The 25,687-nt window shown below is 46.0% G+C and overlaps 1 protein-coding gene across 2 annotated transcripts; it reads right to left on the bottom strand.

Annotated features, from left to right (window-relative positions):
• On the bottom strand, positions 1 to 24,394 carry gatm (glycine amidinotransferase (L-arginine:glycine amidinotransferase)). 2 transcript variants are annotated; one of them, XM_067971230.1, is made up of 9 exons: positions 24,226 to 24,394; positions 14,470 to 14,706; positions 10,114 to 10,309; positions 7,967 to 8,157; positions 7,000 to 7,137; positions 6,304 to 6,468; positions 5,182 to 5,245; positions 4,136 to 4,252; positions 1 to 2,453 (listed from the first exon to the last, which is right to left on the bottom strand). In XM_067971230.1, exons 1-9 carry the CDS (start codon positions 24,292 to 24,294, stop codon positions 2,341 to 2,343), a joined length of 1,290 nt encoding a protein of 429 aa, XP_067827331.1. In that variant the 5' UTR covers positions 24,295 to 24,394; the 3' UTR covers positions 1 to 2,340. The 2 variants fall into 2 exon arrangements, with proteins under 2 accessions (XP_067827331.1, XP_067827332.1); XM_067971231.1 differs by lacking the exon at positions 24,226 to 24,394 and adding an exon at positions 15,020 to 15,085.
• Between the last annotated feature and the right edge of the window lie 1,293 nt (positions 24,395 to 25,687).

Genomic DNA, 25,687 nt, shown 5'->3' with positions numbered 1-25,687 from the left:
TAGAATGCAATAGAGCTTTTATTGAGAAAGAACAAGAATTAAAAATAGATTGCGTGCTCATTCAACATATTGCAGCAAAATGCAAGTAAACCATTGACTTATTGCCATACTAAACTTTGTGTTCATAGAAAATGTCAGTATCTGTTTCTGGGGGATAGTATTTGCACTGTTTCTGTAGTAGCTTAACTCTAATAGTTTTGAGGGTCAATTTTCCAGTCCCTTGCGGCTGGGAAACATTCCCAGACACAAAGGAAAGGTAAAAGAACAGAGAATTGAGAATCCAGGGCAGTGCCCGATTTATACTGCCAGGGAGTATTGTTGGGTTTTTCCCAGGGGCACAGAGTGCTTGTGTCTGCGGCAGGGACAGGCACGCTAATTTCTTCTCCAAAATGCCAGAAGGGCATCCACATTGAGGGTTGCTCAGAAGAAGTGGACAAAATGGCCAGGCAGCAAACGCCAGAGGACCAAAGAATGCAAGTCCCTCTTTCTTTCAGGAAAAGCAGGTCAGGGATGGCACCAAAAGACCTCGCCTGCTGCTTCTGGTCCCTTAACACAGCTAGCCATTATTAATGCTCCAGGCTGCAGCACCCTCCCCTGGATTTGTGTTTAGAAAACCGGATGTACAGATTCTCTAGATGTCTAGTTCAGAATCATTTGAGAACAGTGAAATTCCCGATGAGAGGAGTTTCAGTTGCATGGAAGCCATTTTTGGGATTTCCACGTCACTGCTTCCCAAACCGAAAGCTACTGCACAACATGTAACTTCTTGCAGTGTTTGAGAGGCAGTGCGGCATGCACTATACCCCCGCATTCAACTGACCCCAACATTCAAACAAAACCTATAAACACTTAAGACTTAAAACAAATTAAATGAAGGCAAAAGACAGAGGCGTTCCAGTCTTATTTAAAAGACCTGTTACCTTTTAAAACCGCTTCACATTGAGAGGACCCACACAAGGCTGATTGGAAACACTTTCTCTCTAATGTCCCATCACTTTGAGATCTTAAGCCGAGTGAGGAGTTGCCACTGCAAAGTACCAATTACACAGGGCAAGTGATTTATTATCACTCAGAAATCATGGTCTCTCGGACTGGTTAGGAAAAACTGTGGCCCTCAAGTGCAGATGGTGCTGTGCACGGTAAATAGAGACATTTGTGTTGAGATGCCATCCTCCTAATCATTTGCCTTACTTTATACAGCTGCCAAATGAGGCCTCAGACAAAATTTTAAAAATGAGCATTGCATAACTGCCGATTCACACACCAAATACAAACATGGTCCTCATTAGAATTCCTGTCAATTTAAAAAAAAATTCAATTGATCCAGTGAACTAACTGGTCAAATTTCCAGCAATGAGAATAATAACAGAAAACTGATGACCAGGATGTAGCCTCACAATTACCTTGCAACAACTAATGACTTTCTCAGGAAGAATTAAAACAGATTCATTAGATGAGAAGGAAATGTTTGGAAGCCAGCTAGAGAACTTTTGTTGCAGATCACAAGTGAATTTTAACACATCTCCTGAGGGGAAGAGGATAAATAGAAGCTTTTAACAACAGCTTCTAACAAAAGGGGCACAGTTTAAAAAAAAATACAGTTCATGCATGTGTTTGACCGACGTAAATCACCAGCTTGTGTTTGTGTCCAGGCTTGGATCCAATTAACATAGGAACAAGAGCAGGCCATTCAGCCTTGAGCCTGTTCCGCCATTCAGTTAGATCATGGCTGATCTGTATCTTAACTCCATTTACCCACCTTGGTTCCGTAACCCTTAATACCCTTGCCTAACAAAAATCTATCAATCTTAGTTTTGAAATTTTCAATTGGCCTCCAGCCCCAACAGCATTTTTTTTGGGGGGGTGGGGAGAGAGTTCCAGATTCCCACTCCCCTTTGTGTGAGGAAGTGCTTCCTGACATCACCCCTCAACGGCCTGGCTCTAATTTTAAGGTTATGCCCCCTTGGTCTGGACCCCACCACCAGAGGAAATAGTTTCTATCTACCCTGTCAACACCTTTAATCATCTTAAACACCTCAATTAGATCACCCCTTAATCTTCTATAGTCAAGGGAATAACAAGCCTAGTCTATGCAACCTGTCCTCAATTTAACCCTTTAAGCCCCTGTATCATTCTGGTGAATCTGCGCTGCACCCCCTCCGAGGCCAATATATCCTTGAGGTTCGGTGCCCAGAACTGAATGCAGTCTCTAAATGGTGTCTAACCAGAGCTTTATATAACTAACATAACTTCCACCCCTTTGTATCCCAGATCCCTTGAGATAAAGGCCACCAATTCCATTAGCCTTTTAATTACCAACGACTTGGCTCCCTGCAATACTCAGTCAAAGTATGATTGGAGAGTCCCACGACGACGGATATCACATGTCCAGCAATGAAAGCCCCCGCCCAAAGAATTAGCATAGCGGATGTTGACTTTAATTGTTGCAATTCCTGGAGAAGGGAAAAAAAGAGGATTTCTAGTTAATGGAAGACTCATCACTTGGTGTCACCAGTGTGCTCTGTAGGATAGTGGCAGCTCTGTGTTCTAGAACAGACATTAAGGAATATTTAAAATTCCAGCCAGCTAAAAACAGCTGTATTTATTGACATTACAGTCTGTAATGATGTGTAAATATTCCCATGGAGAAGTGATAGGTGGCCACTCACCCCTGCTGGGTGGAGGATTGAGTGTGTTCACCCTCTCTCTCTGTCTTTGTGTTCTGACCGTTTGTGTATTCAATAGTCTTGTATGTAATGTTTCTCTGTCTGAACACCATTCCACTCCTTTGATTATATCTCTGCCGAGGTGTGATAATGGGCAGTTGGAAAGATTATCTGTAATCACTAGGCATTGTTCTCTGACTATATATGCTGTACCTTTATGGAATCCTACACTCACCTGACGAAGGAGGAAAGCTCCGAAAGCTTGTGATTTCAAATAAAGCTGTTGGACTATAACCTGGTGTTGTAAGACTCCTTACTACTGATCAAAGGCAGTGTAGAGCCACCCCTGGGGTCTGCATACAGCAATCTAATCAATCGGTTTGGATGGCCTATGCCGAGTAACCAATACTAGGGACAGATTCTCAAGCTCCAATAAAATCAGAGGGTTCCAATAGTCTAAAGGGGAGTTGTGTATATTTGGGAGTGATCTCAAAGGTAAAATCTAATTGAGGAATTCAGACAGTTTATAAAGAGAATAACAGAATAACTTGGAGTGATTCCAGGGCTGTATTCTAATCAAGGGGTTCAGATGGTTGGTGTTGCTCACTAGCTTTGTGGCAAGGGCCACAGTTCCAAGCAGTGTTACTGAAGGAGAGGCTATGATGTGGTGACACATTGTACCTGAGGACTGAGATGCAGATCTCTGCCTATTGATGGGCACTCAGTAACTCTTCATCATACACTTGCTATTGTAGGAAGCTGCAGATGGAGATCAGACACTTCTCCACTGGGGGCAAGAAATGAAAGTGATGGGCTAGGCCACGGCTTTTTGGTTTTCACAGAAAAATGGACATAAATCTCAAAAATACTTGTAAAAGTCCTGGACTCCCAAGTAATAAAAACAGAACTCGAATTATTGTTACCAGTTTTCAGCAGCATTCCTTGTTTTCTCTCTCTCGCCCAATTGGCTGTGGGTTGTTCTTTCTTGTTCCTCAGCAAAAGGTGAGTGAGCTCTGTTTGGAGGTGGTGCTGTCCCAAGTGAAGTAAGGTTAATGGTCACTGCCAGTGGGGCCAGGAACAGAGAGGTATGGAGCAGCAGGTGTGATGGGGGAGGGGCCACAATGACCCACAGCCCATGTGAGCTCACCTGGATATTTAGGAATGAGCTATAGGCTGTAATCTAATCAAGGGGATTACACTGAGTAAAATTAGGAGCAGAACATACTCACCATAATTCTCCCACCTCTGACAGGCAGAAGAGCGCAGAAAACCACAAAAGGGCTGGTGAATGGAACCATGTAAAGAATCATCAGTTCAAAAATACCAAGTACCTGGGACTCATTGCAGAGGATTAAGTGTTCCTAGTACTGACCCCCGTTCGGGAAGTTCCCTATCAAAATATTTGTGCAGGTGGAGGGGCTTGTGTGCATTAATTCATGAGATATAAGGAATTGTGAATGACAAGTTACCCAGTTTCTCAAACATCTTTTGAATTGTAGTCTCGTTACTTTCAACCATCACTCGCTTCTCATCCAACATCAGAACATTCATGGACAGCCACTTGGAAGACATCCACAGAGGGTGGTCTGGGGGGGAGGGTGGAAACAGGAGATTGTTATAATTCTCTATCTCTTCATATCATATTTAATTATAATCTGCCATCTTGGACTACGTTACTTGTACAATCACAGAGTTATTCCATAACTTGGCCACCAAGATGTGTGTCACTTTTTTTAATGGGGGCACGTTCCCTGTAATTTTATCTGATACCAGTTCCTGTACCAGCATCCTGCCCTTTCTCCTGCCCCCACCCCTCCTGAGGTGCCGGGGTCCCCTAGACAGGAATCTGATTCTCTCTCTTCCTGTTGGGAGACACTTGGTTCAATTCCCCCTCAAGGTGGCTCTGATTGGGAAGGTGAATACAGGAGGATCTGTCCCTGACCATTGCTTAGAATCACCCATCAAGAATCTTAATTAAAAATATAGCAGCTCCTGAAAAAGCTAATGACATATTTGTCCCATGTAAGTGGCTGCAACCCTTTAAATTTACCCATCACCCCTTGTAAACGGCCGTTTACATGCAATTTCCTCCCCCCCCCTCCCCCCAGAAAACTCACGTCAGGGCCAGTATCCATGTTATGTAAATTAAGTTGATGGTGCAAAATCAGGCCGGGTCAGTGCAGTACCAGTCGGGTGGGAGCCAATAATAAACCACCCGATTAATCCCCCGGATCAGAAAATCCACCCCACAGTCTCCAAAACTAGGATCAACCAGGGCTCTGGGTCAGATCCTGACCAGTCCTGGGCAGTTGGGAGCACCTGCTATGGCACTGAGATATATCCTAGGGCTGCTTTCATACCCTGTGAACACAGTGTTCTAACCCAACTATTAACCCAGCTGTCCCAAAGTCATTTCTTAGTCCAACATAATCTCATGACATCAATTATTAGGGTGGGGTGTCCGTGTTTTTTTTCTACAAGTTAGATTTGTTAAATAAAGCTCTTTTGTATTTACCATCCGGCATCAGAGGAGTAGGGGGAGTGACGATAGTCCAGCCAGCTTTTTTGAAGGTCTCGATCTAAGGATTAAACAATGACAGAGTCAGACAATGGGTGTGAGTTTGGATACAGCTCTCACCTTCCCCAATCCGAGCAATATGTAGGCACAGGATCTGAGAATCAGCTGATTCTTGACAGATACAAACTCCTTCTTCAGATTGCCCATAGCATCCCCTTTTAAACACACTGGGAGACCCCCAGAAATTGCCTGGTCTCTCATTACAATCAAATCTGACCCACAAAGACCAGCCTAAAATTCTGGGCTTTTTTGACACTTATTTTTCTCCTCTGTCTGCCAGCCCAGAAACCAATTCCTTAGTGAAATCTCCAGCCTTCAGGGGCTGCCATTGGCAGTCTTGCCCAGGATGCTGGATGGTGTGTAGGGTGTTCACAGTGGCTGCAACACCTTGGTTTTTTCACCCGCCCCTATCATCCCGTGGCCAAGTCCCCATGGAGCTGAGATTTGTCTCTTCAGTATTTCAGTCACAAAATAGACACGAGTAGACAGCTAAACTTTCTCCCTCCTCCCCCAGTCAGCTGGTAGGATCCTGCTGGGTAGATAATTATGTGTTTGAGCCTTTTATCATTCCCTCCCTAACCTATTGGAGCACCAGGGTGGAGCCCTAGCAGGTCATTCCCACAATACAAATCTCAGGCTGAAGAGCACTGGATGGGTTCCATTTGCTTTATTAGCAAGTCTCATGAGAAGGATTTCTTCATCAAGCACAGGAGGATCTGTGAACAAGCTCTCGGGGTTAAAAAACATCATGTTCCCCACCATGTACTGCAGTGTCAATACCAAAACCCTTCAGGAGTACAGTTAAAAAAAGACATGATAGTTTTACTATCCGCAAACAGAAGGACGGTATGACACAGAAAAGGGAAGTCAATCGGATGAGTCCTCAGCTCCATGGATGAGAGCCTCTTAGTGAACAATTACACTGGAAAGTATTATGTCTGTTAAAAGCCAACAATGTGAGGCATCAAGGACTGCATATTTTACACTGAAACCATTTTCCTATCAGTTCCCAAATCCTTTACTAGAACTGGACAGTGTTGTGTTTCTCGATGACCTTACTTGGAGACAGGGGCGGTCTGGGTTCGATATCACCAAACCAGGTCCAATAATATTGAAGGTTGCATCAATGTGCATGGGGTTCGGATCCTTGAAGGAAATTGTGTGAACTCTGTATGTTGGAGCAAGATGTCTCTGCATCCACTCAATTCCCATAAAATTAGTCACCTAGAAAAGTAAAACAATCCCATCATATACACTGATCTCAACTTGTTGGAGTTGTTTATTTTTATATTGTATATAAAAAGTGAGGCGGCCGGCGGCACGCGGAGCGGGCTGGCGAGGCGGCCGGCGGCACGCGGAGCGGGCTGGCGAGGCGGCCGGCGGCACGCGGAGCGGGCTGGCGAGGCGGCCGGCGGCACGCGGAGCGGGCTGGCGAGGCGGCCGGCGGCACGCGGAGCGGGCTGGCGAGGCGGCCGGCGGCACGCGGAGCGGGCTGGCGAGGCGGCCGGCGGCACGCGGAGCGGGCTGGCGAGGCGGCCGGCGGCACGCGGAGCGGGCTGGCGAGGCGGCCGGCGGCACGCGGAGCGGGCTGGCGAGGCGGTCCAAGTTCAATGGAAAGAATTAGTGAGAAAGCGTGAACTTTCACTGGAGGATCTAATGAAACAACCTGAGGTCAGACAGACAGTGAGACAGTCTGATGTTACATTGAAAGAGTGCTGTGAAGGACTGAGGATGTGTGTGATGGAAAGTGCCTACCTGGCTCCTTTGTACAAATATATCCCTCCCAGCCCTCATGAAATCAGCAGCATCAAAGCAGGGTTCGAACTCCGTGGTAACAAATTTCCCCTCTGCAGCCAGTTTGTGTCTGTCCTCCACCGAACGAATTGGGTAATCCTGCAACAGCAGCATGTACTTCAGATCCAAGGTCTCAGTGTTAGAAAAACAACTTTCAGAATGGAATACTTGACGTCTCTCTCCAGGGAACATAAAGGAACTCACAGTATTATTTACAATCGGTGTACGAATCGGCTGAGTTACACTAACCAGCAATATTCCACAGTAATTCTTAAAATTCTTGATCTTCACAGTGCACATTGAGGACCGAGTCTCCTTTTAGAATCCTAACCCCAATGGGAGGCCATCATGCAGTGTGCCTCTCTTCAAAACACAGGTAGACAACCCATTGAGGCCTCCAGCTAGGGCCGCTAACCCCCCAGGATTGTCCTGGAGTCTCCAGGAATTAAAGATTAATCTCCTGAACACTGCTGCAAGCAACCCAGGAAAAAAATCATAGAGGCGTTAAAAAAATTGTGTGTTTTTACATTTTCTTTGATCACTTTTGTTTATTACTTATAAAAATATTAGAGTTGGGAAAAAAGGCCGTTTGACCGGGCAGAGTGGCTGGAGGCAGGAGGTCATGTGATGAAACCTCCAGGAATATGTCCAACCAGAGTTGGCAACTCTTGTCTCCAGCAATGCTGCTATGAAGCAGTGATTGGGGACGGGCTTTAGCCCTATTTGGTGCCTCTCCACAGATTGACTGATAGAGAATTCACCATTTGGGAGACCACCTCTGCACTGGACTCTGACCATCTGTACTTCACTCAGTAACGACTGCGCCACTTGTGCTGGCTGTCCTTAACTTCAAAGAACGGTTTGATGGTGTGAGGAATTTTTCACTTTGATGCGAACAGTCCATGTGACTCGATGGGCTGAGGCTTACCAGGTCATAGAGTTTGTCAGACATTTGCGGTTTCGGAGCAGTAGTCCACTTAGCTCCACGCCGGAAGTAATCTTTGATGAGTGGCCGATACGCTCTGTATTCAAAAAAGCGAGCTCGCCAAGCCATTGGTGCTTCAATGATCTCGTTCCCAACCACCAGCAGTATATCCCTGGGCATAGCAGCGTACATGCCTGAGCAGAGGAGAGGCAGTTACTGTCAGCGCAGTCTGAAATGATTGGCTGAGCTCAGCCATGTCCAACAGTGTCTGGCTCAGAAAATGTAACAAAATGCTGTAGGCCTTCATTTTACTTTATATGGGGCGAGTCTTTTGTGCTCATCAAGGTGATGGATGTCAAGGCAACATTTCCCCCGCTGTGTCAGCATCAAGCACTCCCATTCTAACACTGGGATTAAGGTCCATTGATGATGCTTCCTTGATACCTCAGTGAATGAGTCCAAAACTGATAGACACAAGCCAGAAATGTCCCAAGTGTGATCTGCTGCCTGTCTAGACTCAGTAATCAAAAAGGCTAATGGAATGTTGGCCTCTATCTCAAGAAGGCTGGAATATAAAAGGGAAGGAAGTTATGCTTCAATTGTACAAAGCCTTAGTCAGACCCCAACTGGAACACTGCGTTCAGTTCTGGGCACCAAATCTCAGGATGGATATATTGACATTGGAGGGGGTACAGCACAGATTCACCAGAATGATACTGGGGGTTAAAAGGTTAAATTATGAAGACTAGGTTGTAAAACTTGGCTTGTTTTCCCTTGAATTTAGAAGATTAAGAGGTGATCTGATCAAGGCGTTTAAAATGATAAAAGAATTCGATAATAAAGAGAATCTATTTCCTCTGGTGGGAGAATCAGGAACAAGAGGGCACAATCTTAAAATTAAAGCTCGGTCATTCAGGAGTGAAATCAGGAAGCATTTCTTCATCAAAAGGACAGCAGAAATTTGGAACTCTCTCCCCAAAAAAGCTGTGGAGGCTGGGGGTCATTTGAAGCTTTCAAGACTGAAATAGATAGTTTTTTTTGGGTAAGGTTACCAAGGGATATGGAACAAAGGCGGGTAACTGGGATGGACGTACACATCAGCCATGATCTAACTGAATGGTAGAACAGGCTCGAGAGGCTGAATGGCTTCCTCCCGTTCCTATGTTCCTAACAGATCTGTCAGATCAGTGGTACAACTGCTACGATTGACCTCAGCACTGTTGGGCTAAAGAAAAAATATCAGCCATGGTTCCTGCTCCTCATCGTTATCCACTGAGCCCTGTGTGGACATCAGGTGAGGACAGGGGCAGGCTCCATGGTGATTTACTCCTTGATCAAATTGCCTGATGAGCTCACTCAGAAACAGCCACTTGGTGGGGAGCAGAGGGCTGGGGGATACTCCACCACAGAAAGAGCCAGAACCTGGAGAGAGGAAGGGGCAAAATTGGAAGAAAAATTAAGGTCCATTGGTGGGCCCTGTGGGCGGAGCTTTGCCCAGGGCCTCTCACTTCCATTGGTGGGCCCTGTGGGCGGAGCTTTGCCCAGGGCCTCTCACTTCCATTGGTGGGCCCTGTGGGCGGAGCTTTACCCAGGGCCTCTCACTTCCATTGGTGGGCCCTGTGGGCGGAGCTTTGCCCAGGGCCTCTCACTTCCATTGGTGGGCCCTGTGGGCGGAGCTTTACCCAGGGCCTCTCACTTCCATTGGTGGGCCCTGTGGGCGGAGCTTTACCCAGGGCCTCTCACTTCCATTGGTGGGCCCTGTGGGCGGAGCTTTACCCAGGGCCTCTCACTTCCATTGGTGGGCCCTGTGGGCGGAGCTTTACCCAGGGCCTCTCACTTCCATTGGTGGGCCCTGTGGGCGGAGCTTTGCCCAGGGCCTCTCACTTCCATTGGTGGGCCCTGTGGGCGGAGCTTTGCCCAGGGCCTCTCACTTCCATTGGTGGGCCCTGTGGGCGGAGCTTTACCCAGGGCCTCTGGTCATACTATAAAGGACCAGGAAAAAAGTGGAAAATGTTTTGTCCCCACTAGTCAGGCCTTTTCTCGATAATCACAAGTATTCACCAAATATGTTTTTAATTTGGGTTCATCACTTTCATTATTCTAGACCAATATCGCACAACATTTATAGGAAATTCAGAACTTTTATTTACCTGTGGATTCAAAGTCTGGTGTCTTGTATTTATCAGACCAGTCAATGAGCTCTGGGTGCCTAACAGTGACTCCCTCCCCACGGAGTACGTTGCACATCTCTTCAATTTCAGCAACAGCTTTCCTCACATGTTCCGCAGGATATCTCTGGCCTCCGTACTGCTGGTAAAAGGGCCAATACTTCTCATAGGTGTTGGCCTGAAATATAAAATGCATATCAGGGCAGTCCTCAGGGCACTAGCAGAGTGAAATAAGAACTGCCGCTTTAATTTAAATATCAGCTAGGTTAATTTGGTAGCACGCTCGCTTCTAGGCCAGAGGTTGTGGGTTTGAATCTCACCAGCACTTAAGGACATCTTCTATGCTGACACTCCAGTGTGGTACTGAGGGACTGCAGCATTGTTTGGGGTGTCTTCCTTCAGCTGAGATGTTAAACTAAGGTCCTATCTGATGCTTCTATGGATATTAAAGATCCCATGCCAGGATTTGAAGGGCAAGGCATTCATCTGGGGCCAACATTCTTCCCTCAACCAACACCACCAAAAATAGACTAACTGGCCAAACCTCACTGCTTTTTTTGGGCTGTTGCTCTGCACAAAATGGTTGCCTACATCCCAACACTCACAGTAACTCTTTGTGTGAAGCACTCGGAGATGTTTCAACATATTTAGATGCTATATAAGAACTCCCTTCCCCAGACAGCGGTGGAGGGAGGGTCATTGAATATTTTACAGCTGAGTTGGATAGATTCCTGATTAACAAGGGAGTCAAAGGTTATAGTAGGTGGATGGGAAAGTAGGGTTGAGGTCACAATCAGATCAGCCATGATCTTATCAAATGGCAGAACAGGCTCGAGGGGCCGAATGGCCTACTCCTGTTCTTAATTTGTATGTATGTATGTAACTTTTACTTTTTATTTTTACTGAGAAAAGCTGGTCATTGGGTAAATGCAACCTTTGATCTTCAGCAAACTAATTTTTTTAACTTTCTTTCTCTTCTTCCTGAGTGGCCCCTTCACACTGTTGCCCCAACGAGAGAGGGAGCAGCCGACCTGGGCCCAGGCCTCTTCCACTGGTTTTCTTTAACCAGTCACAGGGAGGCACAATGGTATGTTGGGGTTCTCTCTTAGCGCACACTCACCTACTGCTCACATTGAGGAAAATAAACTAACCTCAGCTTAACTAAAGTGTATATAAATCATACAGCTGTTAAACAAACTGCAGCTTCATGCAATTACAAGCTATCGCATCCTTACCTGTTTAACAGAATTATTACTAACTGGACTTCTCTCTGAATGCCATATTATAACTGTATGCAATACTTTTTAATAGCCACGTGTTAATTTGAAACTTTTCAATCTTTATTCAAATAGTTTAAATTCTTCATTTGTTATTTGATATTTTTGTCACAGGCCTCGACTGCTAAAGTGAGTTATTTTTTTCCTCCAATTCCAACCAATTAAAGTTAAAGCAATGAGCGATTGATAACTGAATTAAAAGTAACCTGGAATGAAAGCCTCATCAGTTCTGGAGTTCAGTTAGTCTTCTAGAGATATTTTGAATCAGTTATTTAGAATCGCAGCTAAACCTGTTACTTATATTTAGCAGGTGTGTGATTTGCATCTCTCATTTCTTTGGCTTGCCTCTCTGGCAGCAGAAACAGATTAACCCGCCAAGTCAGCAGTTCCTCATACTGCTAAACACATGCCTCTGTGCATCAGCCTCTTTCATTTTTACAATTTTTTTCTCAGACTATAATCTGTTAATATGGGCTGGGTTTTAATAAGGAAATTAGGGACAAAAGAATCTTTATCTGTTAATGATTAGGAGCCCAGCCTGATTATTACAAGCTCACTGGAGCTAAGGAATTAATTAATCTTAACAAAGATGGAGATTCTCCCTGGGAGCTTCAGGTGAGACCAGAGAGGACGTTAAGAGTTTGTTAGAAGAGTTAAGTAGTTGTGGTTAATCTCTCTCTATTCACGAGAAGCTTCCATTTGTTAGTACTCGTTTGTGGGAAATCTGTTGTGGTTAAAACCCAACTTAGAAAATCAAACACGGTCAGGTAAACACTGCGAGGCTCCACTCCCATCCCAGGATGACCAGAAATTCAGGAGTGCCCTCAATCAGGCACATCTACCTCTGTGCCAGATCTGCTGATCAATTAAACGAAACTCAGCAGTGGGAGAAGAGCCTCCCAAAATTTACCCAAGTATCTCCATTCTAAAAAACAAACTCCAGTTAATGGTGAGAATCCAGCGGTTCACTGCTGGGACCGTGGTTCCCCAGCTCCACCTCATTTCTCGGCCATACTGGAATAATCGTTAAGGACATTTCAAGTAAACCCACTAATAAGCAAACTTGGTACAAGCTGGGCAGCACGTTCAGTGGACTGAGCTCGAGACAGTGAGGGATCCTTCTCAGGAGCAGCCTTCACCCCTCCCCAGTTTCTGTGCACAGTACGTTTGGATTATTAGAGTGAGATGAGGCACCTTCTGTTCACCATGAACTCCTTAACTTCTTGCTCAATGTCCACCTCTCTCCCTTGTTCTGAGACATTCTGTTATATGAGAAGGTATCTAATGTTGCTGTAGGTTGTTCTCCAACTATCTCCTAGATGCTACTTTAGCTTATAGAAAGGACTCAATAGTTTTTTTCCCACTTACAAAGCATGTGCTTCCGAGGTGGCTTATCGCAAATGGATCAGTCTGGCATAAATGAGTGACAGCCTGAAGGTGAGCTGATCACTTAGCAGTGCCAGATACATTCCTGTCTCAGGGAACAGGACCGGCTCCTGATAGGAGTGGCCTGGAATCACAGTTCAGTGCTGACATCAGTAACCTTTACTCCTGTTCACAGTCCTTACAGACTAAATTACACACACTAGATGTCAATACTGACATTTTAGTGGAGCTACACTCCCCATTCATTCTACATCTCCCCAGCTCACTTCTCACATTTCAACAGCTGTTCTATGTTTCTGACGTTGGCCAGCCCCACGGACACCATTAAAAGGCCTGGTTTAAAATTGATATAAATTCAGACCTGCCGAATATCATTTTTATTTTTCAGCATTAGCCACTTCCTGCCCGCACCCTATTTCTTTGTGTCACTGCCATGAAACAACCACTGGCAGTAGCAGGGGACCTGGTCCCAGCCCTCTTCAATCCTGCTCTGTAATTACCGACTGGGAATGAGATACTAAACACAGTATGTAAAGATGGGTTCTGCCCCAGGACTTTCCTGGTCCCCAATCATTTTTTGATTTTTTTTTGCTCTTTCGAGGTGCTGAATAGAGTGGGTTAGTCAGAGTCCCTAACCTTAATGCAGGTAAAGCTCCATCAGGGCTTAAACACCCCTCACAGACAATTCTTCTTATTTTTCCAAGTCTCTCCAGTATTAGCTAATAGCCGATCACTCATAGTTCTTACCTGTGTATTTCTCTTCCCCCTTTTTCAAAGATAGCAATACTGTAATGAAAGGTCAGAGTGCTGCTGCGGAAGACAAGCTAACAACTAAACAACTGGGCAAAGCAACTTGTGCGAAGGAGCGAGTACTTTAGAATTCTAGACAGGAGTAGACTCATTTTGGTTATGTTCATAATCTGATCAGCAAATGAACCATGTTAAAATTCAAGGTAATATCAGGTATTATATAAGGTATTGGTGAGACCGCACCTGGAATACTGCATACAGTTTTGGTCTCCATACTTAAGAAAAGACATACTTGCTCTCGAGGCAGTACAAAGAAGGTTCACTCGGTTAATCCCGGGGATGAGGGGGTGGACATATGAGGAGAGGTTGAGTAGATTGGGACTCTACTCATTGGAGTTCAGAAGAATGAGAGGCGATCTTATTGAAACGTATAAGATTGTGAAGGGGCTTGATCGGGTGGATGCGGTAAGGATGTTCCCAAGGATGGGTGAAACTAGAACTAGGGGGCATAATCTTAGAATAAGGGGCTGCTCTTTCAAAACTGAGATGAGGAGAAACTTCTTCACTGAGGGTAGTAGGTCTGTGGAATTTGCTGCCCCAGGAAGCTGTGGAAGCTACATCATTAAATAAATTTTAAACAGAAATAGACAGTTTCCTAGAAGTAAAGGGAATTAGGGGTTACGGGGAGCGGGCAGGAAATTGGACATGGATTTAGATTTGAGGTTAGGATCAGATCAGCCATGATCTTATTGAATGGCGGAGCAGGCTCGAGGGGCCGATTGGCCTACTCCTGCTCCTATTTCTTATGTTCTTATGTTCTTATAATGAAATGCCAATGTGTTGGTATTGTGAGCATTTTTATAACTTGCCATGTTATAATTGTATATTCTAAAATAGAGACACAACTTAAGGGCTCTGAATATACCTTTACTTCCACTGTGAAAGGGGGCACACATGCATTCTCTGGTCTCCCAACAATCACTTCTTCCAGAGTGTCCCACTCATTGTAGGAGCAGACGGGGCAGTCTTCAGCAAGAGGTTTAGTGGCCTTGTCCTTGTGATCATCATCTACAACGCAGGAACTCTGGATACCTGTAGCAGCAGCAGCGGTCTGAGTGCTTTGGAAAGATTTCTGCACCCACCCTGAAACAGCTCGACCAATCTGAAAGAAACAACATGAAACCATCAGAAAATGTCCAAGGCTGAGCAGATGTCATAGAAGGAATTGATCCTGGGATCCAACATTGAGTTTGGTGGCAGCTACTTTCATCCATCATTGGGAATCGGAGGGGACTGCAGGACAAGAAAGATTAGAACTTCCAGTGCAAATTCTGATGTCACAATGTGTAAAATACAACAACAGTGAGCTAGAGTGTTTTGTAAAAAAGGGAGCGTGACAGCGAGGGTCACCAACTCTGACTATACATACTCCAGGAGATTTCATCACATCACCACTCGCCCACTCCAAAACGTACCCGCCATTGGTTGTCCAACACATCCATCCTCGTGGCGTTCTGCCTTTCCACGCCAATTGGAAAGCAAACAGACTCTTCCTTACCCAATTGGATGATTCTTGACTGTCAGTTGTCAACCCTAAACTTTTTCCTCATCTCCAATACTTCTTATAACCAATAATTGAGTGTTCAAAGAAAATTTAGAAAAAAACAATTTTTGATTGCTTGAAGAAGTGTCCAGGAGATTAATCTTTAATTCCTGAAGACGCCAGGACAATCTGGGAGGGTTGGCAACCCCTAGTCACAGCAAAGCTTAAACATCTGCAAACATCATCTGATGCCACCCATAACTCACCAGAATGCAGCCGTCACTTGCACAATATTGTGTAGTTACAAAATCTTTGTACTTCCACATGCTTACGGCATGATTCTCTGTCACATCTGGTCAGGTTGGTCTTACGAAATTGGCAGCATACATTAGATCATATGACAGGGTGAAGAGCTACATCAGCAGTTATAATGAGTCCTCAAGCATCACTTCAGGTGATAGGAAGGCCCAGAACCAAAGGATTTTTAAAAATTATTCGTTCATGGGATGTGGGCGTCACTCGTGAGGCCGGCATTTATTGCCCATCCCTAATTGCCCTTGAGAAGGTGGTGGTGAGCCGCCTTCTTGAACCGCTGCAGTCCATGTGGTGAAGGTTCTCCCACAGTGCTGTTAGGAAGGGAGTTCCAGGATTTTGACCCAGCGATGATGAAGGAACGGCGATATATTTCCAAGTCGGGATGGTGTGTGACTTGGAGAGGAACGTGCAGGTGGTGTTGTTCCCATGTGCCTGCTGCTCTTGTCCTTCTAAGTGGTAGAGGTCGCGGGTTTGGGAGGTGTTGTCAAAGAAGCCTTGGCGAGTTGCTGCAGTGCATCCTGTGGATGGTACACACTGCAGCCACAGTGCGTCGGTGGTGAAGGGAGTGAATGTTTAGGGTGGTGGATGGGGTGCCAATCAAGTGGGCTGCTTTGTCCTGGATGGTGTCGAGCTTCTTGAGTGTTGTTGGTGCTGCACTCATCCAGGCAAGTGGAGAGTATTCCATCACACTCCTGACTTGTGCCTTGTAGATGGTGGAAAGGCTTTGGGGAGTCAGGAGGTGAGTCACTCGCCACAGAATACCCAGCCTCTGACCTGCTCTTGTAGCCACAGTATTTATATGGCTGGTCCAGTTAAGTTTCTGGTCAATGGTGACCCCCAGGATGTTGATGGTGGGGGATTCGGCGATGGTAATGCCCTTGAATGTCAAGGGGAGGTGGTTGGACTCTCTCTTGTTGGAGGTGGTCATTGCCTGGCACTTGTCTGGCGTGAATGTTACTTGCCACTTATCAGCCCAAGCCTGAAAGTTGTCCAGGTCTTGCTGTATGCGGGCTCGGACTGCTTCATTATCTGAGGGGTTGCGAATGGAACTGAACACATCCCATGAACGAATTTTAAAAAAGCTATTCACTTCAGGACTCGGCCAGCTCGGTCAGTAGTGGTGTTACTGAGCCACTCTTGGTGATGGACATTGAAGTCCCCCACCCAGAGTACATTCTGTGCCCTTGCTACCCTCAGTGCTTCCTCCAAGTGGTGTTCAACATGGAGGAGGACTGATTCATCAGCTGAGGGAGGACGGTAGGTGGTAATCAGCAGGAGGTTTCCTTGCCCATGTTTGACCTGATGCCATGAGATTTCATGGGGTCCAGAGTCAATGTTGAGGACTCCCAGGGCCACTCCCTCCTGACTGTATTTCACTGTACCGCCACCTCTGGATAATTTACATTAAATTAATTACTGCACAACAACACAGGCATTTCACAATAGACATCATTCACCAGCAGTCACCCAATATTACTGACAAGTCACAACATATCCTGAAAGAATTTCTATTTTTTTTTGTTTTCACCTTTCGTAATCAGTTTTGAATTGATATTCTTCCATTGCTGAGTGTATTCAGAGTTAGAATTTACAACTACCCCAGTGGTTTTGTTTGATTAAAGCAGTGTGTGAGTGAGGCATACAGACCCTCAGCTCCAAGGATCTCCAGTAAATGTGTAGGAGCAGCAGACGGCCTCAGCAATGGAGGGAGGGGAAAATAAAATTAGCCATGACTCCTGTTCCTGTCCTATCCTGTAAACCCTGCTGGAAAGTGGACATCAGCCGGGGATTGTACAAGTGAGTAAGCACCATCATGGTTCAATAGCCTATTGACACTCATTGTCTAGCTTCACATTTAAAGAATGAAGACTTGGGTAAGATATCAGAGAGCAACGAAGGCCGTGAACTGCGCCCCAGCTTAAGTCAGCACCTTAAGGAGAAAAGGGAGAAAGGGACAGTGATGTATCCAGTGAAAACGGCTTTGTGAATAATTGATAAAACATAACATGGGCTTTGAAGAACCTCAACAAATGGAGAATAAGCATCACGCTGCCAGACTGTGCCGGGAACTGTGCCGGGAACTGTGCCATCTCCACAAGGTACCAACTCCGCAATATAAATCCAGAAATAAATACAGCAGTGAAAAGCTTATCTTATGCAATGAAAGTTGCACTTTCAACATACAAGCAGTAAGGCTAAATATTCCACCCATTCACAGTCTACGGGCAAAATGTCTAGTCCATTCCAGAGCTCACTGTTCGGGCATTATGTGATCAGGCACCCTCACTGTACAAACACTGTATTGCAGCACTGGGAATGCTCTGTAATTACACACGCTGCTTGCTGTACTGTCTATACAACAAGATGAAAAATAATGAATGGCTGTTTAGTGCTTTGTAACCTGATGATTATTAATGTACACTCTGAAACTTTTATGGTCATTCATATTTCAGTGAGCGTTGCTGAAACAGACTGATGGCTTTACCATATCGTCTTTCAATTCTTTTTCTGGCCCAGCTATTAAAGGACAGTTGCTGGACTAGACACTTCTATTTCTGGTCCTCTGAGGACAGCACTTGTGAAAGGGAATGCCAGGGCAAGCAAAATATGTGAGCAGTACTGTACTCAGTGCTAGTTACTCAAAAAAGGAACAGGTCTCAACTCTTGGACAATACATCACTTTTCTAAAAAATAATCAGAATTAAGCAAATCTTCGCAACACCAACAGACAGAATATTTAAGTTCTTTACAGCATGTGGTTTAACAAGAGCAGTGTCAAATTTTTATTGTCTAGGCAGTCTAATAGTGCTGATTTTGTTCTACCCCTGGGTGCCTGCAGTTGTTGCACGTAAAACCATGTCTGGAATTGTCCACATGGAAACTCTTCAATCTCAACCAGGCCAGGTTGGGGAAAGGTACATTTCCACTGGGAGTGAGGGAGGTAGGTCTGGAGATGCAGTCAAGCTGGGTTACTTCTTCACCAGGTGGCAAACTGTTACACACCGGAATGGGCACAGGACTGGTATCCACTCACCTGCCCTTCCTCCCACCAGGAAGAGTTTTTAAAAATATTTATTCCTGGGATTCATTGCCCATCCCTAGGTATCCTGAGTGCATAAACTTCTCTTGTAAGGTACATTGTCTATATCTTTACGAATTATGCTCACCTGGCAGTGCAGTATTATGTTCATGTTATGCTAAACCCAGGAGGCCGACAGCAGAAGATAGAATGTAATTACAACTGGACAGACTCCAAACTGAAGACCAGTACTAAAAAGGTAAACAAGCTGGCTCACATCTGGTTGCCCTTCAAAAGAAAGCAGAGTCCTGACCTATGTATGTGTGAACGGGATGTAGCTGGCTCTTAGGGCTCTCTCACCAAGCTTCAATTATCCCTCCATCTGTTCTTCAGTTCTGTGACGGTTACATCAGATGCTACTTTAAAGAAGGACCGTTGCTCTGTAAAGCTATGATGTGGAGATGCCGGTGATGGACTGGGGTTGACAATTGTAAACGATTTTACAACACCAAGTTATAGTCCAGCAATTTTATTTTAAATTCACAAGCTTTCGGAGGCTTCCTCCTTCGTCAGGTGCCCTTCCTCCCACCAGGAAGAGTTTTTAAAAATATTTATTCCTGGGATTCATTGCCCATCCCTAGGTATCCTGAGTGCATAAACTTCTCTTGTAAGTTCACCTGACGAAGGAGGAAGCCTCCGAAAGCTTGTGAATTTAAAATAAAATTGCTGGACTATAACTTGGTGTTGTAAAATCGTTTACAACTGTAAAGGTCTGTTTAATAATGCAAGATGCAGTGACAATGTTTGGGTTATGAAAGCATCATTCACACCACCAAACACAGCACTGCAAACACCATTCCTTCACTGGCCATTATAATGAAAACGAGACTGAGGTTTTCGAGACTGATTCCCTCCCAAAACTATGACAATTCCCTTTAAAGGGGCAGCACGGTTTTTTTTTTAGATTTTTCAGGAGGTTTAGTTCCTGCAACAGACAGAAATTACTTGTTCCAAAACTCAGTTTAATTTTCACCATGCTGATATCTGGAGGTGCTCACTCTGCCCAAACAAACCTTTCCAATGTGATTTCTGCAGTTTTTTAATTTACACTTTAAGTTAAATACGAATGTTAATGAAATGTGAGATCAGCATCATGTCATTCAACAGGCTTCCATGTACCAACCTTGATAAAGTGGCAGGACTCATTTACTAGACTACCCTACCCTATAAAACGAAAACCTTAGGATAGCTGCTGGTGCAGTGAGTTCATTACTGTTCTTTCATTTCTGGGGCTTGGGTTCAACACAGCCCAGGAAAATCTCAATGTTGTTCTCAGAATCATAGAAAGTTACGGCACAGAAGGAGGCCATTCGGCCCATCGTGTCTGTGCCAGCCAAAAAAAGAGCTATCCAGTTTAATCCCACTTTCCAGCACTTTGTCCGTAGCCCTGTAGGTTACGGCACTTCAAGTGCACATCCAGGTACTTTTTAAATGAGTTGAGGGTTTCTGCCTCTCCCACCCTTTCAGGCAGTGAGTTCCAGACTCCCACCACCCTCTGGGTGAAACAAATTCTCCTCAGCTTCCCTCTAATCCTTCTACCAATTACTTTAAATCTATGCCCCCCGATCACTGACCCCTCTGCTAAGGGAAATAGGTCCTCCCTATCCGCTCTATCTAGTCCCGTCATAATTTTATATATCACAATTAAATCTCCCCTCAGACTCCTGTGTTCCAAAGAAAACAACCCCAACCTATCCAATCTTTTCTCATAGCTAAAATTCTCCAGCCCTGGCAACATCCTCGTAAATCTCCTCTGTACCCTCTCTAGTGTAATCACATCTTTCCTGTAATGTGGTGACCAGAACTTTACGAGTACTCAAGCTGTGGCCCAACTAGTGTTTTATACAGTTCTAGCATAACCTCCCTGCTCTTATATTCTATGCCTCGGCTAATAAAGGAAATTATCCCATTTGCCTTTTTAACCACCTTATCTACCTGTCCTGCTACCTTCAGGGATCTGTGGACATGCACTCCAAGGTCCCTCACTTCCTCTACACCTCTCAGTATCCTCCCATTTATTGTGTGCTCCCTTGCCATGTTTGCCCTCCCCAAACCCCTTAATACTTCCTCTTTCATTAAGTTTATCCCATCCAATATTTCACACTCCTCCTCCATAACTACAATCTCTGCATCGTCCCTCTCTTTTGTGAAGACAGACGCAAAGTATTCATTAAGAACCAAACCCACATCTTCCACCTGCACACACAGGTTACTTTTTTGGTCTCTAATAGGCCCTACTCTTTCCTTAGTTATCCTCTTGCTCTTTATGTATTCATAAAACATTTTTGGGTTTTCCTTAATTTTACTTGTCAGTATTTTTTCATGCCCTCTCTTTTCTTCCCTAATTTCCTTTTTAATTTTACCCCTGCACTTTCTCTACTCCTCTGGGCTTTCTGTAGTATTGAGCTCTCGGTGTCTGACATCAGCTTCCCTTTTTTGCCTTATCTTACCCTGTGTGCTCCTTGTCATCCAGGGGGCTCTAGATTTGGCAGCCCCACCCTTTTTCTTTGTGGGAACATGTTTACTCTGAACCCTTGAATGCCTCCCACTGCTCTGACACTGATTTACCTTCAAGTAGCTGTTTCCAGTCCACTTTTGCTAAATCACTTCTTAGCTTAGTAAAATTGGCCTTTCCCCAATTGAGAAGTTTTATTCCTGTTCTGTCTTTGTCCTTTTCCATAACTATGCTAAATCTAACTGAATTATGATCACTATCACCAAAATGCTCTCCCACTGATACTCCTTCCACCTGCCCAGCTTCTTTCCCTAAAACTAAATCCAGAACTGCTCCCCACCCCCCCTTGATGGGCTTGCTGCGTACCGGCTAAAAAAGTTCTTCTGAATGAAATTTAAGAATTCTGCGCCCTCTATACCCTTCACACTGATTGTATCCCAGTTAATATTTGGGTAGTTGAAATCCCCGACTATTACCAGCCTATTGATTTTGCACTTATCAGAAATTTGCCCACATATTTGCTCCTCTATCTCCCTCTGACTGTTTGGGGGCCTATAGTACACTCCCAGTAGTGTGACAGCCCCTTTTTTAGATCAACCCATATGGCCTCATTTGATGATCCTTCTAACATATCATCCCTCCTCACAGCCGTAATTGTTTCTTTAACCAATATTGCCACCCCCCCCCTCCTTTTTTATCCCTCTCTCTATCTCATCTGAACACCCTGTAACCAGGAACGTTGAGCTGCCATTCCTGCCCCTGTTTAAGTCATGTTTCAGTAATAGCTACGATATCAAACTTCCACGTGTCTATCTGTGCCCTCAGCTCATCCGCCTTATTCACTATACTCCTTGCATTGGGGTATATCCCATTAAGCACTGCCAAACTCCTTTGTTGTCTAGTTTTTAACCTTTGTTTCCTCTGCCTTCCAAACTCACTTACTAATTTTCTGCCTTCCATTTCCAGCTCTGCTTCTCTCCCTTCTGAATCTACACTCAGGTTCCCATCCCCCTGCCAAGTTAGTTTAAACCCTCCCCAACAGCACTAGCAAACCTCCCCCTGAGAATATTGGTCCTGGCCCTGTTGAGGTGCAACCCGTCCGGCCTGTACAGGTCCCACTGCCCCCAGAACCGGTCCCAATGCCCCAGGAATCTAAAGCCTCCTGCACCATCTTTCCAGCCATGCATTCACCTGCTCTATCCTCCTATTTCTGTACTCGTGAGAGTAATCCAGAGATTACTACCTTTGAGGTCCTGCTTCTTACTCTCTTTCCTAACTCCTTAAAATCTGCCTCCAGGACCTCATCCCTCTTTCTATGTCATTGGTACAAATATGGACCACGACCTCTGGTTGTTCACCCTCCCCCTCCAGAATGTTCTGCAGCCACTCAGTGACATCCTTGACTCTGGCACCAGGGAGGCAACACACCATCCTGGAATCACGTCTGTGGCAGCAGAAACGCCTGTCTGCTCCCCTAACTATACCCTCCCCCATCACTATTGCTCTCCTGACCTTCCTCCTCCCCCTCCCCCCTGTACAGCTGAGCCACCCATGGTGCTGTGGTCTTGGCTCTGGCTGCACTCCCCAGAGGAACCCTCTCCCTCACCAGTATTCAGAATTGAACACTGGTTAGAGAGTGAGATGCCCTCAGGGGACTCCTGCACTACCTGCCTGGTCCTCCCTGTCTGTCTGGCGGTCACCCAGTCCCTCTCTGCCTGCACTCTCTTAATCTGCGGGGTGACCACCTCCTGAAACGTGCTGTCCACGTAGCTCTCAGCCTCGCGGATGCTCTGCAGTGACTCCAGCCGCTGCTCAAACTCCGAAACCCGGAGCTCGAGCTCCTCCAGCCGACGACACTTCCTGCACCTGCGATTGTCCAGGACACGGGCAGCGTCCTGGAGTTCCCACATGGCACAGGATGGGCATTGGACGGGAGTGAGGTGCCCTGCCATGCCTCGATTTATTAGATTATTAAAGAAACGTAAAGACTTAAAATAAACCAGTCAGCTCCTTCCCTCCCGCTGACCTTTGCTTCTTTTTTCGGACCTCGGGCTCCCGCCTTTTCATGGACCGCTCCCTCTCCTCCTCCGCTGGACACTGTCCATTATCTGGAATTAATCAGCGATCTCTCAGACTCCACAGGCCGGGGAGAAGGACCCGCTTTCCAGTGACAGACTGGAGAGCAATCGCCGCACACACGGGGACGGTGCTTTACAAATGGCCCAGAATAGGAGCGGAATCTGCGGGAAATTCCCACCGAACCCCAGAGATAAAATCCCATCATTCGATTTTAGAACTAATTTCCCGCTTTGTTTTGTTATTTACTTTGCTTTAATTATTGGATTGGTCAATTTTAGCAAAAAAAAACCAACTTTGATTTGAATTATCAGTAAATCAAAAAAGTTCAAGTGCACAGAAAGAATATGTTTTTGTAATAAAGTGAGAAACATTTTGTCTATTATTTTAATTTTTAGATATTCTCCCATTTCATTTTTCTTTTTCTCGCTTTTCAAGATGTTTTTCCTTTCACCAAATTTCCTCATTTTCTTTTTTCTATCATTTCACCTCTAATTTTCTGTTTTAAGCATTTTTAGTTTTACTTTAAATCTCAAATGCATCATTCCCGTTTTTCATTCCTTTGCATCCGAGCGAATCTGTTTTTAAATTTATCATAAATAGAATTTAGAAATTATTCATTTGTTGTAAAGTTTCTTCTTATGAAACTTTTTTTGTGGTAACTGCGAACGCATTTCTGTGTTAATGAGGGAGATTTGGCGGAGACGAGCTGTTATCTGAAAGTTTCCCCTGTCCTAACTTTAGATTCGGGCCGGCGATCGGGTGTCAGGTCTGAGTTAGCCCGGGACCGGGACCTCCTGGACCGGGACCCTCCTGGACCTGGACCGGGACCCACCTGGACCGGGACCGGGACCGGGACCTCCTGGACCGGGACCCTCCTGGACCTGGACCGGGACCCACCTGGACCGGGACCGGGACCCTCCTGGACCGGGACCCTCCTGGACCTGGACCGGGACCCTCCTGGACCGGGACCTCCTGGACCGGGACCCTCCTGGACCGGGACCGGGACCTCCTGGACCGGGACCTCCTGGACCGGGACCGGCCTCCTGGACCGGGACCCTCCTGGACCGGGACCGGCCTCCTGGACCGGGACCCTCCTGGACCTGGACCGGGACCCTCCTGGACCGGGACCCTCCTGGACCTGGACCGGGACCCTCCGGGACCGGGACCCCTCGGGTCGGCACATTCTAACGGAGGAACCGGGGATACTGACCATTGCTCCTAAGAAATGGGCGGACTCGGCTCCTCTGCTACCTCCGCGAAGACACCTCACCCGGATCATGATCCTTAACCGCTTTCGGAGTGATCTCGGTCCCTCGCTCGGACTTCGAGCTGTGACTGGAGACTGGAGACTGGAGCAACTCGCAATTCGGATCACAACCCGAGCCCTGCACTTTTAAAGGAGCCGCACCCGCCCTCCCATTGGTAGCTATTGACAGCCTGGCTGACGTTTCAAAGCCCAGCTCAAGATTTCCAAACTTAGAGATTGTGTCGGTGCCACAGTTCCAGGAGTGACAATTCAGGAGTGACACTTCCAGGAGTGACAGTTCAGGACTGTGCTTCTGCTGGTTTCACTCTGATCACTCTGTACCTCAGGTACTCACAGTAGCACCTCCCAAACCCGCGACCTCTACCACCTAGAAGGACAAGAGCAGCAGGCACATGGGAACAACACCACCTGCACGTTCCCCTCCAAGTCACACACCATCCCGACTTGGAAATATATCGCCGTTCCTTCATCGTCGCTGGGTCAAAATCCTGGAACTCCCTTCCTAACAGCACTGTGGGAGAACCTTCACCACACGGACTGCAGTGGTTCAAGAAGGCGGCTCACCACCACCTTCTCAAGGGCAATTAGGGATGGACAATAAATGCCGGCCTCACCAGCGACGCCCACATCCCATGAACGAATAAAAAAAAGGTCTGCTGGAGCTCCATCAGCCCTGAGTTTGAAGGAGCCACTCCCTGATTATGCAAGGTGTGGTGCCCAGAGGAGCTGTCCCGCACCGCGAGACTGAAGGGGAGGCGAGTCCAGCCACCCAGCTTCGAACACAATCTCTGGCCGTGGTGTCTCCTTTTCTCCCACATCTCCAACAGATCATAGTAGGGGACTTTAACTTTCCCAACATTGACTGGGACAGCCATAGCATTAGGGGCTTGGATGGAAAGAAATTTGTTGAGTGTATTCAAGAGGAATTTCTCATTCCGTATGTGGATGGCCCGACTAGAGAGGGGGCAAAACTTGACCTCCTCTTGGGAAATAAGGAAGGGCAGGTGACAGAAGTGTTAGTGAGGGATCACTTTGGGACCAGTGATCATAATTCCATTAGTTTTAAGATAGCTATGGAGAATGATAGGTCTGGCCCAAAAGTTAAAATTCTAAATTGGGGAAAGGCCAATTTTGATGGTATTAGACAGGAACTTTCAGAAGTTGATTGGGAGAGTCTATTGGCAGGCAAAGGGACGTCTGGTAAGTGGGAAGCCTTACCAGACGTCCCTGTTAACCAGGGTTCAGGGTAAGCACATTCCTTATAAAGTGAAGGGCAAGGCTGGTAGAAGTAGGGAACCTTGGATGACTCGGGAGATTGAGGCCCTAGTCAGAAAGAAGAAGGAGGCATATGACATGCATAGGCAGCTGGGATCAAGTGGATCCCTTGAAGAGTATAGAGATTGCC

The sequence above is a fragment of the Heptranchias perlo genome, chromosome 34 (genome assembly GCF_035084215.1).
Source record: "Heptranchias perlo isolate sHepPer1 chromosome 34, sHepPer1.hap1, whole genome shotgun sequence".
Taxonomy (NCBI): Eukaryota; Metazoa; Chordata; class Chondrichthyes; order Hexanchiformes; family Hexanchidae; genus Heptranchias; species Heptranchias perlo.
The sequence above is the reverse complement of the archived record's forward strand: the minus strand, read 5'-3'. Positions and strand labels throughout refer to the sequence as shown.